The sequence below is a fragment of the Pelodiscus sinensis genome, chromosome 2 (genome assembly GCF_052426305.1).
Source record: "Pelodiscus sinensis isolate ZL-2025 chromosome 2, ASM5242630v1, whole genome shotgun sequence".
Classification (NCBI taxonomy): Eukaryota; Metazoa; Chordata; order Testudines; family Trionychidae; genus Pelodiscus; species Pelodiscus sinensis.
Window position 1 is genome coordinate 38903429 of NC_143053.1, and position 19972 is coordinate 38923400.

The window sequence follows — 19972 nt, forward strand, 5'->3', positions numbered from 1 at the left end:
CTCGTTCTCCACCACCACCTCCAAGAACGAGCACACACTGGCACTTCCTCCAGCATGGCGGGATGGCTAGGAGACCCTGGCTGCACGCCAGATCCTGCATCTCAGCAAGCAAGCACGCTGTTCCTCCCCTCCCCAAAACAGACGGCGCACTTCCTGAAAAGCTGGATCTGGCACGCAGCCGGGGACTTCCTTCCCCGTGCTACCTACCTGCCTGCCTTCCTTCCTGCCTGCACCCAGGGGGGAGGAGGAGTCGCCGTCTGCCACTAGCTCCAACTTCTCAAGAAGTGCACTGGATGTTTAGGGCAGGGTAGAAGCAGCGCACAGACTTCCTGAAAAGTCAGAGCTGGCACGCAGCCCTGGGACATGGACACACCCCGTGCAGGAAGGAAGGTACACAGCACGGGGAAGGAAGTCCTTGGCTGCGCACCAGATCCCGACTTCTTAGGAAGCATGCTGGCTGTTTAGGGAAGGGGAGGACTAGCACTTGCAGAGGGATCCCCAGGTACTGGCTGAGCTGTCCCTGTCACTGCCTCCTAGCCAGACCCCCCCCCCCCACCAGCACCCTGCCAAGACCCCCGCCCCAGCACCCTGCCCACTGCCCAGACCCCACAAATATCCTGCTCCCTGGCCAGGCCCCCACCAGCACCCTGCCCCCTGGACAGGTCATCTGAAGAAGTGGGCTGTGCCCATGAAAGCTCACGATACCATCTACATGTTTTGTTAGTCTATAAAGTGCTACCAAACCAATAGTTGTTTTTTAAGTTTATCCTGTACAGACTAACTCGGCTACCCCCTGAAGCTTCTAAAATACTTATGACTTCCATGTCAAATTTATCATTTTCACTTTTCCTTAACTTCTAGTAGAAATATTTTCCATTAAATAAAATCAAACCCATAGTTTCTTAAAAATATACCCAAAGAAAACATTTTTTTAAATTTGCATACTTATTACTCAAAATAAACCCTGTCATTGACACAGACCCAAATGTTACTCTTTAGGGTGTTCATATCACTGAATAATTTGCACAAATGTCAGCTGTAATTTTTAAAAATCCTTTCTTGCCTCTGAATCTTCAACATCTATAAAAAATACTTGTTTTGAGCATGCTTTACACATTTATAACATTTGACATTTTGCTGTATGCACCACAAAATTTAAGTTTCAAATACCATGCAAACAGGAAATCTGATCATACCAACAGTAGCCATTTGCATGGCCCAATATCAAATATTAGTTCTTGGTTGCACAGTTATGCGTTACAAATCTTTTTCCACAGGTTGTATAATTAATTGTAATTTATAACGTCTAAAATGTGTTTCTTATGGGACTTGTGGCCTTGAAACCTCTACCTTACCATTGAAAAAACACTTAGTGTCTAAGTGTTATGTTTATATATAATATATAGATTCACATGAAGGAGAAAGAGAGAGCACTATATAGGTGGCATAACTAGGACAAAAAAAAGGTTTTAATTCCAAAAATAGATTGACTTTCATTACAGAACATTCATCATATAAATACAAAGTAGAAATGTTCTCCTGTGTAATTACTTTCAGATATTTAAATATTGGTTTCAAATATTAATAGTTCATTAAGCAAACTGTAGAAGTTCCATAGATGTGTAAATTGTTCATAATTGGAGTATCTAAACACTTATTTCATTTTAATAAAGTAAGAAATCTAGAACTAAAATGTGCTTTAGTGTTGCGTTCCAAAATATTTGTTGACAATGAATGCTGAAATATGGCAAAATAGTCCTGCATTTTTCACAAAGTTCTTTGCTTCTTTTTATTCATACAGGTTGAACCTCTCTAGTCCAGAACTCTCTGATCCGGAAACATCAGTGGTCCAGAATTATTTTAGTTCGCCGGATGTACACTTTTCATGGTGTGGCCAAGTTTTCTGTGGTCCTATAAAGTTTGTTTACAGCTACCACTCATAGTTCTCAGTGTTCTGGGCTGTTGTTTAGATCTAATTTTCCCTAAATGTCTTCTAACAGCCCAGTAAGCAGTGGAAGCTTTGGTAATGCTACTTGACAATAATGACCTCCTGTGGTCTGGAAAATTTTCTGGTTTGGAACTGTCAGGTCCCGTGGATGCCAGACTAGAGAGGTTTAACCTGTATATGCAAAATATAATATCCAATTGCTCGTATGATACTAAAGGTTATTGTTGTGTAATGAAAATTTCACAGACAGGAAACATTAAACATTTTTCTCAAATGACTACATAAAAAGCTTTTAAAATATATTAAAAATGTCTTCCAAGAAGATGTACATGTTAAGCAAATAACTTACATTAAAATGGGAAAAAAAAGAGATAGCTATAATGAAATAATAGGCACTTAATTAAAGCATTCGTATAGTAATAATTCATCTCTTGAGGACAAAGCTTAGTGATGCTCTATATAACTTAATCCAGCAGTGGGACACAGCTTCTTGGAAAATAGAAGCTGGAAGCGCTTAGGATGCTGTGTTACTCTTGAGATTCGTTTGCTGCCTAGTCATAGGAAAATTTTGGCAGAGAGATCCATTAACCTGCTTTTACACCTGCATGACCAACACTACAGAAAGTAACATGAAAGGGCGGGGAGGGGAGAACTGAAAGCATCAGTGGCCCCGTGATATTGACCATGACTACTGCTTCAGAGCAAAGATTTTTAGACAACCATGGCAAAATACATTAAACTACTTTATCGTTTAAAAAAAAAAAAAAACCACTCAATTTTAACAATTATATTTTATATAAACTCATCATAGGCTTCTTACCTGGGCTCCATCCTTCAGTTTCAAGATGCACTCCATTGTATTGATAGTGATGACAACTGGTTCTGAGCCTAATTTTGTCCATGGTACATGGATTCGTAATTCATGAATATGTCCACTTAAAAAAGTAAATGGTAGTTTCAGCTCCTAAAAGAATGAAATAACCAATTAGATAATAAAAATTAAAAACAAAATAAAAATTGTCAAGGACACATTTACTACTTTATAATAGACTAAGAAAGTATCTTAAAAGCTGCCTGACACCCTCCCTGTCCCACCAAAAAATAAAATCCCTGAAGAGTTAGTTTATCCACCATCAACTTGTATGCCATAATTCTTGGCACTTTAGTTAATAACTGGTCACATGCATTTATTCACACACATTTACTTGTGTGTTCAAAGGAAACATCTGGATTGTAATATATCCCTGATATTTAAAAAAGATTTAAAACAGCCTCTTTTCTATGCAGCTACAGTGACATATATCACTACCCTAGAAACATAACTAGAGCACACTCACAACAATTAACAATATGAAAGTTAATTATATTCATATGCACACTGTATTATTTCTATACTGCCTGGGGCCTTACAGATTAATATTAAAAATGCATCAAGGGCTTAGCTCCAAAAACCTTTTAATACTTCAATGAGAGTTGCAAAGTGCTCAGTATTTCTTAGGAAGAGGCACAAATTAGATCAAAGACAGCAAGATATGGCAAACACAGATATGGAGCTGATATTTAAAAGAGTGAGCACTATGGTAAAAAAAAAAAGGAGGAGAGATGACTATTACATATCATCATCTTGTTGATTCCTTTCACATATATAGAAATCTGATTTTGTACTCTTTTTCCTCCAGTGTTAACAGAATAGTCAAGGTTAAGGGAACAAGTCAAACAGAAAGAAACAAGCCTATACTCCTGGAACTTTTCTAGTTCTTTTCAGTCTTATCTTAGGGTTGGTCTCCAATATAGACATATGTAGTACAGCTATGTTGGTCAGGGGTATGGAAAATCCATATCCTTAAGGGACGTAGTTATATCAACCAAGCTCAACAGACACTGCTATGTCAAGAGGACGGCTTCTCCCATTAGTACAACTATCGCCTCTTGAGGAAGTGGAATACCTGTACTGAGAAGCTCTCCCATCTATGTAGGTAGCATCTTCACTAAGCCCTACAGAGGCACAACAGTTTTTGAAGAAAAGCTGTTCTGCTAATTTTGTGATGCAGTTTCCTTTTGAGGGAGCTGGGCAAGAATATAGATGTTTTGCTCTCTGCCTTAATTTAATTGAAGTCAATTCAAGGTGCAGACCTGCTTCCTAGAAACTAGTCAGTGAGTAAGTGGAGATTTCTGAAAGAGGTGATTGTATACATGCTGTTTGTGACTGTACCAGCTCAAGAACTAGCATATACTATATAAATAAAAACAAGTTACCCAAAGAAAATACCCATAATCCAAACTACCAATTTCTCCTTCAAAGAAAAACTGACCCATAAGGCTCTTTCACTTATTGGACAGGCAATACAAGTACAGGTTGCATCTCCATAAACCACAATTCTCTGATTCTGAACCATGGATATTCCAAGATCAGAATCCCAGTGCGCCACAGGGAATGAGGAGGTTAGGAGCCCAGTGCTATGTAGTAGGAGCCAGCGCGCAGCTCAGCTAGGCTGAGGGTCCAGGAGCCGGCACAGCTGAGCTGCAGAGTCTGGGAGCCAGGAAGCCCAGTGTGTGTGTGGGGGGGGGTAGTTAGGGTACGGAAGGACCCAAAAACTACCTCCCATAGTCCAGAAAAATCCCTCATCTGGGACCAGTCAGGTCCTGAGGCTATCAGACCAGGCAGGTCCAACCTGTAGTCATTAAAGTGGGATACTATCCAAGGTCTGGAATTATGAACTGGTATTCCTGCTGAAACTAAATGGAATAAATAGCTAAGACACCAGCAGCCATCAGAAGAAATTAAGAGTTAACACTGTATCTGGAAACTTCTCAGAAAGAAGTGAGGGTATCCTAAAGGCAGAGTTCGAACATTATCAGCTGGAAATAAAACCACTGATTAAGACACCATGAATTGTCAGGAGAGATTCTGAAACCCAGCTACAAAACACCAGCTCTGTGCTGGAAAAGTGGACTGACGATGGTGACCAGTGACTTAACTAGCATGGACCAAAAAGATTTTCAGGAAATAAAAATAACCAGAAATCTATGGCCAACACAGAACTTGCAAACAAAACTAAAATTCAGCAATGACTTAAAGGACTGAAAAACTAAGGGGGAAGGGAGCACACAACTTTGTGTGTCAGCCTTTTAGAATAAGAAGCAAGCCAGAATTTATGTAAAACTGGAGATTTCTACTCTATTTGTACCCTGCAGGAACTTTGAGGAGGAAGACACAAATATTCAAGGGCTAAAATAATTCAGAAGTCTCATTATCGTTAATAAAAAAACTTTCTAGAAAACTTGCTTAGATAATTTTACCATACCCCAAATGAATATTTTGAACAGAAGAGTGTTTAGGCATGAGGGGGTTCTCACTACTAGCTTGAATGGTGCTGTAGAAGTTAAACTACAAAAAGAGAAACTGAGGCTAGGAGAAGGGGACCCAGAATAGCAGGGGGAAGAGAAAGGCAGAGTGGGGGGAGAAAGAAGGGAAACCTGGGGATGATGAGAAGGGGTCCTCCGGCTGGTGGGGAGCTGGAAGGAAACCTGGGATGGTGCAGAAGGGGCTGGGGGGAGAGAGAAGGGCCTCAAGCTGGCATGGCTGCAGCTTGGCTCTCCCCAGTGGCTGGGGGGTGGGAGCCAGGATTACCTATCCCCAGTGAGAGAGGAGTTGGTGAGTGCAGCGAGCAGGGGACACACACCCCTAGGGTATGTCTACACTACCCTCCTATTTCAAAGTAGGAGGGTAATGTAGGCATACCGCACTTGCAAATGAAGCCCGGGATTTGAATTTCCCGGGCTTCATTTGCATAAGCCGGGCGCCGCCATTTTTAAATCCCGGCTAGTTCGAACCCCGTGCCGCGTGGCTACACGCGGCACGGAGTAGCTAGTTCGGATTAGGCTTCCTAATCCGAACTAGCTGTACTCGAGGAGCCTAATCCGAACTAGCTGTACTCGAGGAGCCTAATCCGAACATACCCCCAGTGAATTATTAAGATGGTTTCAGAACATTTGAAATGTTTTTAACATAGTTTAATTTAGTTAGTAAAAGATTGATACTATTTGTAAAAGGGAGAAACAGTTTAGTTAAGCACTAGTACTGAGAAATGACTAGTTAATGAAAACAGGTATAGGCGGTCTCTCCAAGCCCATTTACTTGTTCCTTTTCATCCACTATAATAGAGAATGTTGGATTCCTATAGCAGCTAATGGCTGACCAACAGAGGGAAAAAAAGCTTCAAAGAGGTCTACATGGGAACAAAACAGCAAAAATAATAATAATTATATGTGAATACTGATCTACAGATAGCATCTTGAACATTTTACTGAACTTCTTTTAAATTGAGCCACATACTGATAACATACCTGTTCAAGTACATCCAGCTTTAATTCAAGTTTGCTAAGAACCACATCTCCTCCCCATAGAGACAGCTGCAGATCTGAGGGTTTCAAGTTCTTAATATAGCGATTCACATAACTCATTAAAATGGGAGTCACATAGGACTCTAGCATTGTGGAAGTTTTCTGGATTATACGCCAAGCCCTAAAAAAAGATCAAATTAAAAATTACCACCAATAGTTACGTAATGTTTGGAAATGTGAAAATCAGGGGTTAGATTATGGCTGTGATAGTGAAAATGTGTAATGGTTAACGTTCATGGTTACACGTGCACGCGCGCGCGCGCACACACACACACACACACACACACACACACACACACACACACACACCCACCCACCCACCCCACCATGGTGCTTTTAAGCCAGCTCCCCAAGCATACCAGCTCCTGTAGAGTCGCCTATACCCCCACACATGCTGCTGCCTCTGCATCAGAGGCAGCAGCATAGCCAGAGCACAGGTGGGAGACAGGCCGGAGCTGCTGCTTACAAAGAGACGCCTCCCATCCTATATGTAAACGTGTAACCACTGAAATTGTCAGCAGTTACATAGTTTACCTGAATACACACATTTTAACATCCTTAGGTTATATATGCTTTAAAAAAAAATAAAAATCAAAATATACATATATTTAATATTTGTGTTCATGAAGTCCCAACCTATTTGCATTAGAACCAATAATAAGCTTGTACAATATGTAAAAAACAAAGCTGCATGACAGAATGGGGGGCCATATCCTTACATAACACTTTACAGGAAAATAGTAATGTCTGGATCTAAATAAATCCCACCAATTTATAAACTCACCTTTTGCTTATGACCACAGACTGATTAGAATATTTGCTTAGACTGAAAAAACCAAAAATTGTTCAAAAATTTATCCACCCTGGTGCTATCTACCAGGGTGGATAAAAATCAATAATTTTAAAAAAAACTTAAAATTGGATTTTTAATTAAAAAACCACTAAATTTCTCATTTAAAAACAACAATTACAATTAAATCTTATCACAAACACTTAGTCTCATAAAAATGAATTAATGCTTCAGTCTGTCCAGCCTAACAATCAGCTCTTGCTCCTTGAAAGTTCTGGGCTTTCAATTTTTGTTTCTCAGCAGACTAAGTAGTAACATATACAAATTGCACCTCCCTTAACCAGGACTCTCTTCGTGAGAGAACCCTGGAGTGAAAGGACCAGCAGCTGGGAGGCCAGTGGGTCTGGTAGAGGAGAAGCTGCAGCAGCAGTGCCAGGGCAGCCCGGGTGGTGGTGGAGCACTATCCGGGCTGCCTGCCACCCAGCAGCAAGGCCAGGACCATGGCTGCCCAGGAGGGGAAGCCTGTCTGGGGCTGCATGAGCCCAGATGGCAGCAGGGCCATACTATACTGGGCAGTGGCAGCGGGCTCGCAGCTGCCCAGGTGGCCGTGGCAGCATGATTGGGGCTATCTGCCACGCAGCAGAGGAGCCGGGGCTGCAGCCACCTGTGACGGCGCGTTGGGGGTCCCCCGTCTCCTGCATCCCGAGATGGCACAAACAGACTCCACCAGCCAGTGGAATTGAGGGTGGTTTATTGCTCCTCCAGGATACAACATAGCACAGATGTAATCTGGTTACAGGAACTGGGGGCTAAGAGGCCTCAGTGCCCCCCTTGAGATAGGGGAATCCAGCCCCCTCCCCAGTTCCTTCTCTCCTGCTTTCCAGCCAGGAACTCACTCCACCTCTCCAAGCCCTGCCCCCAGCCAGAGCAGCATTCCACCTCCCTTTGTTTCTCCCCATGGGGGGTTGGTTCAACCGGTATGGAGTCACCTTTGCATAATAAGGTTTTCCCTGCTGGGTCTTGCTCCAGACAGAGGAGGTCACCACAGCCCAGCAAGTACCCCCACTACGTCACACCACCTCAGCCCAGTAGGGAAAGCCAGGCCGTGGCAGCCCAACAGAAGCAGCACAACCAGACCCTATGCCACCTTGCAGGCAGCAGAGCTAGGGCTGGCCAGGCCAAAGGATCCAGCAGTGGGGAAGGGCAGCAGGCTGAAAGGCTGATGTCAGGGGATTTCCCACTGTTCAGCAAATTCCCTCATTCGGGACCAGTCAGGTCCCAAAGGTGCAAAACCAGGAAGGTCCAACCTGTACAATAGTTTAAAAACAGACCTCAGTCAGCAACTCAGGAGACAGCTGCAATTTCAAATGTAAGTTTTAGTTTAATAAAATTTAAGTGTTATTGTGTTTGTGTGTATGATTTACTTCTTACCATTCCTAATGTACTGCTGCTACTTCTGCAAGTTGGCACAAGTAATGAGTATTATGTACTATTTCCTATTAATAAAAATCAAGTTATGTAAAAAAATTATACAAAGTGTGCCCTCTTAGATATTTTAAAATACTGTACTGAGCTGTACATGTCTTAGTTACCAGATTTGCACGACAGTTTGAAGAAATGTGAAGTAGTATCAGTGGGATACTTGATTTAAATCATGATTTAAATCAATCCACCCTATTATCAACAGTCAAGTTCAATTTCCTGCCACTTCTGGCATACCAAAGTAGTTTTTTTTAACAAATCCAGTTACATATAATTTGCATTTGGCATAGCATAACTTCTGAAATAGTTAGACATGCAATCTTACTTTTATGACTGTCCAGCATATAATACAATATTACATCCGCTCATTTGGTACTACACAAACCTATAAACACACATAGCAGAATTTGATTTTTATTTCTCTTATAATCCTGATGGATAATACTGATGTTTATTTTTAAACATTTTTCGAAATTGTTATCTAATTAAATTTTCAGTTGTAGAAAATCACAAGAGTGGTTTAGAATCATTTAATGAAAGTAGATATTCAGATTCAAAAAGTTAAAGCTTATAAAAATTAAATCACAAACTGTCAACAGCTCTTGTCAAAGATTCAAAGTAAACATCCTGAAATCAAACTGTAGTAAGTTCTGAGCAGCATTTTTCTTACTTTGCTTATCTGTACATTTCTATTATTCTGGAAGAGAATTTTTGTAGGTTTTTCTACTGTGATGTTAACATTTGCCAATGAAAACCTAATTGTTCCATGCTTATCTGTAAATTAACAGCACTCACACACACCCCACCTGCCTCCAAAGCTCCCACCAGCCCCACCCCTAAATACACACTCCCGCCCCCCACCCCACCCGCTTTCATCCCCCGACTGTGTCCTGCCTCCCGCAACACTCCTACTTGCCCCTCGCCATCCCCTGCCCCAGCATCTGCCCCTCATCCCGTCCGCCCCCCAGAGCTGACTGACCCAACCTCCCCCTCCCCCGTGAGTAACGGTAAATAGTGCTGGGTAAAACCCCCAGCCGTCACACGCTACCCCCTCCCCGCCCGCCCCACGCCCCAGCCCCACACTCGCCGCTACCTATCTACCAAGCAAGCAAGCCCTTCTCACTACTACCGCCCGTCAGCACGGTCCCCCCTTCCCAGCACGACCCCCAGGGCCCTCTCCCCGCCGAGCCCCGCCCCGGGCTCACCTGCGCGCAACGTCCCCCTGTGCGGGCTAGTAGCCGCGGCAGTTACCGTTTGGCCGGGCAGTTCCGGTTGGTGTCCTCCCTCACGTGCTCCCCGCGGCTCCGGCGCGTTGGAGGCGCAGGCGCGGTTGTGCTGCCCGGCCGGAAGGGTCGGGCGGTGACACCGGGAGGCGGGCTCGGTTGGCCTCCATGCGGTAGCTGCGTGGCTGGGGATCGGATCGCTGGGGCAGGGTGGAACTGGTGCCGGGATTAAAGCCGCGTCGGGTGGCGATGCGAGAGGGTAACTGGTACCAGGATAAACCCCCTCCCCCCGTAGAGAAGGTAGTAATATGGCCTGGGATGGGACTCGTTTAACCCTGTTTTGGGCAGCGCTTGTTCATGTTTAGGAGCTTTGCCTGTAACGGGACAGGAGAGCGCTAGAAACGCCTGAGCAGCAGCTGAGAGGGTGGGTGTGCTGTGAGAGGACAGCGTTTGGAACTGCTCAGTCTCCCCATGTGTGGTGTATGAGACGACGTTTCTCTCTAACCCAACAGAAAAGCTTCCCTTATTGAGTTGCTCTCTATTAACCTTCACAATGAGGGAGGAGGACTGGGCAGGGTGGGTGGGTGGGTGTCTCTTTTTTCCCCACCCACTGTGTAATTTGTTTAAAACACAGTAACTTTATAAAATACAGATAACTGAAATAACCATGCTCAGTTTTAAGTATGATGTGTAATACACTCTATAATGGGTTTGGCCACAGTATCCTCCTGAGACTGTCACCTGATGTGCTGTTCCTACAACTGAGCTTGCCTGTCCAAGTGAGCCAGAGCCTCTGGTTTCCCTTGGTGAAGTCAAAAGTTGGGCTCACAGTCCACAGCAGAGCACACAGACACTGATATTCACTCATCTTGGGGAAGACTCAAGTCAAAGGAGCTCAATACAACACTCAGGTGCATAGCCCTTATGGGACCAAAACCCCAGAAAATCCATCTCACTGTGCATAGTGTTTGTATAACAGAGTGAACCCCCTTTATCAGTGAAAGAGATATGCACAACTGCTCTCCCACCTTCCTTACATCTACACAGGGTTTAATAGTAACAGTGATGTTATTAAGTATAACAGGTAGAATTTAGGTGGTTGTAAGTAATAACAGACGGATCAAAGCAACTTATACACAAAATAAAACATGGCACCTAAGCTTAATACTCTTAAACTTGTTATGCAATTTCTTACCCTAACAGTAGTTCTAATGACCTCTTCTCACAAGCTAGGCAGCCTCCCACATTACAGATCTTTCCCCATGTGCAGTCTTACTAGTTTCTAGCAAAAAAAAAAATAAATAAACCCAACAACTGGTCTAGTAGCACTTTATAGACTAGGAAAACATGTAGATGATGTCACTATCTACATGTTTTGTTAGTCTATTAAGTGCTACCAGACCATTTGTTGGTTTTTTTCTATAACAGACTAACTTGGCAACCCCGGATGTTCCTAGCAGTCATCTTAGTGGTAACCAGGAGTCTCCTCGCATCTAGCACCTGTCCCTGTTGTTTAGTTCCATGCTTTTATATATATATGCTGCCCAAGGCAGGAATATTTTGTGTTCAGTTCAGACTTTTTCACCTTGAGTGTAAAAGTACAGTGTCCAAAATGGTTTCCAGCCTGGTTACATGTCTTTGTAGGTCCAACCATAGTCCAGGCTCACAGGACAAGCAAGACTATTCACAGCTCATTGGTTCAAATACTGGGCTATTAAGTTCCATAAGCACCACTAATGACACTGAGCAGATCTAGTTCAGTAAAGAGATATATGCTTCATATTTCTATATTTATTTTTACATCAGAAGCAGGAAGCATGCTTAACAACCAGTGGGGCCACTGGACAATTGAGATGCTAAAAGAGCAAGCAAGGATGATAAAATCATTGTGGAGAAACTATGAATTCTTTAAAAGCGACGAGGAGTCCTGGGGCACCTTATAGACTAACTGAAGTGTAGGAGCATAAGCTTTCGTGGGCAAAGACCCACTTCGTCAGATGCATGAGTGGGTCTTTGCCCACGAAAGCTTGTGCTCCTACACTTCAGTTAGTCTATAAGGTGCCACAGGACTCCTCGTCGCTTTTGCAGATTCAGACTAACACGGCTACCCCTCTGATACTATGAATTCTTTGAATCAATCTTCAAGGCTGAGGATGTGAGGGAAATGCTCAAATCTGAGCCATTCTTTTTAGTTGACAAATCTGAGGAACTGTCCCAGATTCAGGTGTCATTAGAGGAAATTTTGGAACAAATTGATAAACAATAAGAAGTCACCAGGACCACGATATTCACCCAGAATTCTGAAAGAACTCAAATGTGAAATTATGGAATTACTAACTGTGCTTTGTAACCTGTTCTTTAAATCATTTTCTGTACCAAGTGACTGGAAGATAGCTAATGTGCTGCCAATTTTTAAAAGGGGCTCTAGAGGTGATCCTGGCAATTACAGAACAGTAAGTCTAACTTCAGTACCGGGCAAAGTGGTTGAAACTATAGTCAAAAACAGAATTGCAAGACACATACATTAACATAATTTGTTGGGGAAAAGTCAATATGGTTTCAGTAAAGGGAAATCGTGCCTCACCAATCTACTAGAATTCTTTAAGGGAGTCAATAAGCATGTGGACAAGGGGAATTCCAGTGGATATAGCGTACGTAGATTTTCAGAAAGCCTTTGACAAGGTCCTCACCAAAAGTTCTTAAAAGTAAATTGTTATGGGACAAGAGAGAAGGTCCTCTCATTAATTGATAACTGGTTAAAAGATAGGAAACAAAGGGAAATAAACGGTCAGTTTTCAGAATGGAAAAGAGGTAACTATTGGTGTCCCCCAGGGCTCTATACTAGGATCAATCCTATTCAACATATAAATTATCTGGACAAAAGGGGTAAACAGTGAGATAGCAAAATTTGCAGATGCTACTAAACTGCTCAAGATAGTTAAGTCCAAAGCAGACAGTGAAGAGCTTCAAAAGGATCTCACAAAACTAGGTGATTGGCCAACAAAATGACAGATGAAATTTAATGTTGATGAATGCAAGGTAATGCATATCGGAAAACATAATCCCAATAAGTACACAATAATGGGCACTAAATTAGCTATTACCACTAAAGAGAGACATCTTGGAGTCACTGTTCTCTGAAAACATCCGCTCAATGTACAGCAGCAGTCAAAAAAAGCAAACACAATGTTACAAATCAAACAGCAAGGGTGGGCAAGATACAACCAAATGGGCCGGATGCAGCATGTCAAGCCTTTTAATCCATCCCACCCTGCTGGGACCCCAAGGAAGGCTTTCTGCCTGCTGCAACCCCAGGCTGCTTAAAATGCCTGTCAGCTTTTAGGTGCTGAATGCCCCTGGTAGAGGAGGGAGACTTCACGCACTGCCCCCGCCCCCAGCTCAATCGCTCCCTCCATAGTAAAGTGTGGCGCTTGACCATTTACCAAAATCTTGGAGTGGCCCCCCCATCAAAAATTATTGCCCACCCCAAGATAGAGATATCTTAATGCCTATATATAAATCCATCGTACACCCACATCTTGAATATTATATGCAGATGGGGTCGCCTCATCTCCAAAAAAAGATACTTTGGCATTGGAAAGAGTTCAGAAAAGGGCAACAAAAATTATTAGGGGTATGCAATGGCTACCATATGAGGAGAGATTAATAAAACTGAGACTTTTCAGCTTGAAAAAGAGACAAGGGGATATGATAGAGGTCTATAAATTCATGACTGGTGAGAAAAATGTGAATAAAGAAGAGTTATTTATTCCTAACCATAACACAAGAACTAGGGGTCACCACAAGGTCACAGATTTAAAGCAAACAAAAGGAAGTACTTCTTCATGCAATGCACAACTTATGGAACTTCTTGCCAGATGGTGTTGTGAAAACCAAGACTATAACAGGGTTCAAAAAAGAGCTAGATAAATTCATGGAGGATAGGTCCATCAGTGGCTATTATCCAGGATGGGCAGGAATGTTGTCCCTAGCCTCTGTTTGTCAGAGGCTGGATATGGCAGGAATGGATCATTTGATGATTATATGTTCTGTTCATTCCTTCTGAGACACCTGGTTTTGGCCACTGTTGGAAGAGGGATACAGACTAGATCAGGGCTACTCAACACGCAGGCCACATGCAGCCCACGGCCCATTTGTTTGTGGCCCACAGTGGGGTTTAGGTTTATGCAGAGTCAACACGTGGCTCCCACGTGGGATCCTTTAAACATGGTCTCCACTGGAAACACGCTCCACAATGGCAAATCAATATAATGGTCTTCTGTTGAGATGTGTTTTAGTAGTTAAATTCCTGGACTGTCATTGCTCATTAAAAGTGCTGTCATATATGGGTGGAAATCAGGTAAATATTGCATTTTATTAATATCAGCAGAAGTTACTTATATGGGGCCTGTGTGTTGCGTAGTCTTGCCTTAATCTTTGTATTCATGCCCATCAATTTGAAAGAAGAAATGTACACATATATTTGCATATATATTTGCATGTATATGCAACCACATATAAGTTGCGGCCCTCGGCATGTACTGTGAGTATCACTGTGGCCCCTAGGGCTTCCACAGTTGAGTAGCCCTGGGCTAAATGGACATTTGGTGTGATCCAGTACAGCAGTTCCTATGCTCTAGTTTCAAGTATAGGAATGACACATATAGCAGATTACTGTATATCTTTTTAAATGATATGTTACATGCAATATTTTTCATAAAGCACATTCAAGTTAGACATATTCATAGTCCTAAGCATATTTCCATAAATAATATTAAATATTCTGTCACAGCCTCATTTTAAATTGTGAACAGTGATCATTTTACTGTAATTTTTAAGTATAGAACAGTCTTGAAACTACAGCAGCCTGTATTATAGTCACCCTTTGTTGAGGGTCTTAGGCTCAATTCAAAGGCACTTTTTTGTTCATCTGTCCCTTCATAACATAATAACTTTTTAACACCGCTTATGATCAGTAGCAACAGTTTAGAAAATATTCTAGACATCAGTGACCTGAACCCTTTTTATATTTGTGAAAATTGGAAAACAAGAAGCGAAGGAGAAATACAGAGCCCTGCATCTTGTTAGCAAAGCCAGAAGTTTCAGCCACTTCTGAAACTGTCTAAAAAAAATCCAAGAACCACATGATAGCTGCCATTAATTCCTTCAAGCTTAACAATACTGCCCTCTCAGCTCTGCCTATCCCAATAAAATTTTAAAATGTTGACACCCTGAATATTTATCTCCCAGAAAGAAAAGAAAATTAGGGGCAGAGAGCATACAGAATCACTGCCATCAATGGAAGAATGAAGGACCCTTGGGTTTGTTTAATTTAGAAAACAGAAGATTGAGGGGGGCACATGATAGCAGTTTTCAGGTATCTAAAAGGGTATCATGAGGAGGAGGGAGAAAACTTGTTCATCTTGGCCACTGAGGATAGAACAAGAAGCAATGGCCTTAAACTGCAGCAAGGGAGGTTTAGGTTGGACATTAGGAAAAAGTTCCTAACTGTCAGGGTGGTCAAACACTGGAATAAATTGCCCAGGGAGACTGTGGAATCTCCATCTTTGGAGATATTTAAGAGCAGGTTAGATAACTGTCTATCAGGGATGGTCTAGACAGTATTTGGTCCTGCCATGAGGGCAGGGGACTGGATTCGATGACCTCTCGAGGTCCCTTCCAATCCTAGTATTCTATGATTCTATCTGTGCACCTACTAGTTAAAGAAGTCAACAGGACTGAAGCACTCAAGGACTTAAAAGTGGAGGAGACTTAGTTTTTATATACAGGCAGTCCCCGGGTTACGTACAAGATTGTAGGTTTGTTCTTAAGTTGAATTTGTATGTAAGTCGGAACTGGTACATATTGTAGGGTAAACTCTAGCCAAACATTTTTTTTAGTTTTGGATAGCATAGGGAAAGGTTAACTCCCCTCTAATGTTTGTTTTGCTGTCTGTTCCCCTGTTCAGAAGATTTCACATCTATTTCTGTCCCTGTGACAAACTCAGGACTAAAGGAGTAACTCATCAAATACCAAACAGCTCTGCACCATGCTTTGAGCTAATAGCTTTATTTCCACACACCACCCAGGGTTCTAGGAGGAGGGTCCTTTTTTTGCTAACACAATGAGGCCAGCACTTTGTTTGTTTTGGTGGAGTCTTTGTTTGCCCAGGGAGCCCAGCATGTATAGGGGGAGGAGGGGCGGAGAGGCTGCTTTTGTCTGCTGTTCGGCAGCCTGTTGCTCAGGGGAGGGGGCAGCCTGTTGCTGGCAGGGGGAGGCACTTTTCCTCTGCCCGGCAGCTCTCCGGGACCCCAGTCGGAGCCGGCCGGAGGAGGAGGAGGATCCTAGGACCCAGGTGAGCGAGCCCCGGGAATGCTGCTGCGCATGTGCGGGAGTTGCCTCACCCCGTTCGTATCTAGGGATCCGACGTAAGTCGGATCCACGTAAGTCGGGGACTGCCTGTAGCTGGTTTAAAGAAGTTCTATCTGAATTTTGCATCCCATGCAAAGATATGAAAATTGAACTGGGAGGAGACTGTTTAAGAAAAGATCCAGACTAGTGGTCCCCAAGCTTTTTATGCCCCTGTCTGGAAGAGGAGGGGTCTGAGCTCCTGGGCCCAGTGTGAGCTGGAACTGAGTTGGGCTGCCTGCCTGCCTGGCTCCTAATACACTTTAAATGCAGAGCCACAGCGCGGGTAGGTCCTGGACCCAGTGCAAGCTGGGACTGAGCTGGGTTGCTGGCCAGCCTACTAAAAAATTCACTGGTGCAGGCTAAGAGGGAATGCGTATAGTCTATAGCAGGGGTCTCCAAACTACGGCCCGGGGGCCGGATGCGGCCCGCGAGGCCCTCTCATCCGGCCCGTGGAGACATTTTTGGATTCAAAGGCAGAAGAAGTGAGATTGTTTCAAAACCCATTTGAAGCAGATGTGGCCAGTTGCCCAGACGAACTGCAGCTGGAAGTCATTGAGTTGCAAGCAAATGACCTCCTTAGGGACAAGTTCAAAATAGGACTGGTGGGTTTTTACCAGTTTTTGCCCAAGGAAGACTTTCCTAATGTCAAAACTTTTGCATCAAGGTACCTTTCAATCTTTGGAACAACATACCTGTGTGAACAAACATTTTCAAGAATGAAATACGTGAAGAACAATTTGAGAACAAACTTGTCCGATGATAATCTCAGGTCACTGTTGATGTTAGGGACAACAAATCTAAAGCCAGAAATGTCTGCTATTTTGGCATCCAGGAAACAATTTCACCATTCACACTAATACAGATGTTCATGTGTAGTGTATGAATGTGTTATTAAATAATAACTGAATAAAATAATATTAAATAAATAATTAAAAACAACATCCATGTTTTGATTGTTTTTTATTTGGACCTCAAGTGTGTAGTCGGCCCCTGCACTGCTGTTTGATAGTTAATGCGGCCCTCGGGCTGAAAAGTTTGGAGACCCCTGGTCTATAGCATAACCGATTGGCAAAACCTTATCGGTTCAATTGACTATCCCTAGTAGGGAGGGTCCAGGTCCTCCTACCCCTCCCTTTGCCTCACCATCCTAACCAGTGGGGCCTGTACCTGCTTTATACTGACTCTGGCTACTAGGCTGCACTGCCCCAGTGTTAGGGGTTGATCAGTGACTTTGGCCACACTGCCCCAGGGAGAGGGGTGTCAATTTGTGACTCTGGCCTCTAGGATGTGCTGCCCTAGTGAGAGGGGTGTTGAATATGAACTGCTGCAGTTAGGCCCTATGGTCATAACAAGAGGGCTGGGGATTTAAAACTGAAGAGAAATTGTTGGATGTGTGGGGTTGTAGTGTAACTTTAAGAGCTATAGGGACTCAACTACTCCCCCCCCCCAAGGGAGGGGTAAGTGTACAACCCCACAACCAGGGGGGTATGGAGTGCTGTCTCTGGAAGGGATCTGGGGTGGGGCCTCCCAGCGGGTGGCACTTACCATTGGCATTTCCCAGTTGGTGCAGCAAGGCTGAGCCCCATGAGGCTCCTGGAAGGAGTCAACATGCCCCTCTGGACATATGGATGAGGGGGTGGGAAGCACACAGTTCTGCATGTTTCCCCTCTCTGTCAGCAGTGCCCCCCTTAGCTCTTATTGGCCACAGTTCCCCATTCCTGGCCAATGGAAGCTGCAGGGAGTAGTGCTTGCAGGCACAGATAGTGCATTGAGACTCCTGCTCACCCCTCCCTCCACCCACATGGGACCACACTGGCCACTTCTGGGACTTGATCAGGGAAAGCAGGGAGTCTGCCTTAGCAGCATTAGGACATAATAAAGTTTCTCACCCCACTATCAGAGAGTGTGATTGATTGGTTGATCTTGGGGCATCTCCAATCGATCCCGATAGACCAGTTGGTAACCATGGCTCCAGACACAGTTGAATGAATCAGCAGTTCACAAAGAATATTCTAAGCATGTATAAAGCTACAGGGAATGAGGAAATGAAATGATCAGCCAAGAAAACTACATATCAGAGGTTAGAAAATGTAGACAAAGTGAGAATTACTAAAACATCAAGATGATATGCCAAGGAAATTAAAATAAAATTTAGTTATATTATTGAAAATATGGAAGGAAGAGGCTGGGTTGTTATGTACTGTGGATGAGGTGATTAAAGTTAATCTAAATGTGTCTAAAATTAATTCAGTACTTGGCCTCATTTTTCATTGATGATAAAGTGAAACGTGCATGAAAGCAAGATGACTAATGAAAATGAGAGTATAAAAATGGGAATTACTAAATCTAAGATGAAAGAAAATCTTAAATATGTCAGGTGTCAGATTATTTAATCCTAGACTATGAAAAGAACTGATGAAAGAGATTTCTATTCCAGTAGCAAGGATTTGTAATCTATTGAGGTTAGTACTGTATGACTGAAGAATCAGTAAAGTTGTACTTATAGTCAAGGTAGGGGGATGTGGGCAATTACAGACCCATTAGTCTGACCTCAATAGTATGCAAAGCTTTAGAACAAATTGTGAACAAAAAATAATTAAATTCTTAGAGTTGTAATGCAAAATAAATTTACAAAGGTAAATCATACCAGATTGATCTGATTTCCTTTTTAGGAAAATAGGTGGGTTTTTTAAGATAAGGAAAATATAGTAAATCTAATACTTGGACTTCATAAAATGCATTTTACATGGTATCACCTAGGAAGTAATTGGTCAGAAAAGATGGCATAAGAATTGCAAAGCAGATTAAGAACTAACTAAAGGGAGGAGAGTATAGTGAAAAATGAGTTACTCGAGTGGATGAAAGTTACCAGTGGAAATTGGTTTTGGGATTAGCCCTACTCATATGCGTAGGGCACTTGAAAATTTGGGACACCAGCAGGACTGCAAGTAAGAACAGGTCAGCTGCATCCAGCATGTGCTGAAGTTTCCTCAGGCAGAAGCAGGGCCTCCCATGGGAGTTAAAAACCATACTCTACCAGGGCCTAGAAGCTCAGGCTGCAAATTATGGTACATGTGTAGGAGGGGGGGGCCTGTTACAAACTTGTCCTGGGCCTGACAGAATTATGCTTGAGCCATGCATAGGGACCACATTCCAGATTCTTTTCTTCTCCTTCTGAAGACAGGATACTTGATGAGCTGGGCTGGTGCTCTGAAGTGGCACAAGCAGTATCTCAGGTGCTTTGTTTGCTAGTTCTTCCTCACAAAATCAGGGTCTAATTAAGTTTCTCACAACTTCCCTGCCCACAGGGTATGTTCCTTAGACTTGTAACTTTCTCACAACAGGTAGAGAAAAATATAGAAGAAAATACATATTGAAAAGGAGGATTAAGGGTCTGATCCTAATTCCAGTTATTTAAAAGGGTTTCAGCTCTGTTACCATGAATATCAATAGTTCTTGTACATTTAAATAAAGCAGATTAAATTGTATATAAAAGGTGCAGAGTCATTTGGGTTTTGATAGTACACATTTTGTGCTTCAATATTTCAGAAGCAGGATTGAGTCCTAGATGGTTGAAATGAGTTTATAAAGAAAATGAAAAAGCTGAGGATAGAGGAGGGAAAAAGGAAATCCAGAGGGTCATGAAGTGGCTAACTTACAGCCAGAGACTGCAATTAAAATTAAAATTAAAGGAATTAAACAATTAAATGAATA

The 19972-nt window shown here is 42.8% G+C and overlaps 1 protein-coding gene across 4 annotated transcripts in view; it reads right to left on the reverse strand.

Moving 5' to 3' along the window:
* Positions 1-9978, reverse strand: part of VPS13B (vacuolar protein sorting 13 homolog B) — a 1005617-nt gene extending 995639 nt beyond the window's left edge. For 3 of the 4 annotated variants that reach the window (XM_075920304.2, XM_075920302.2, XM_075920305.2), the window contains exons 1-3: positions 9830-9978; positions 6296-6473; positions 2769-2912 (exon numbers count right to left, since the gene is read on the reverse strand). In XM_075920304.2, the coding sequence (XP_075776419.2) occupies positions 2769-2912; positions 6296-6442 (291 nt within the window). In that variant the 5' untranslated portion in view covers positions 6443-6473; positions 9830-9978. The remainder of the gene's footprint in view (positions 1-2768; positions 2913-6295; positions 6474-9829) is intronic. The other variant, XM_075920303.2, reaches the window with a different exon arrangement.
* Positions 9979-19972: the final 9994 nt, after the last annotated feature.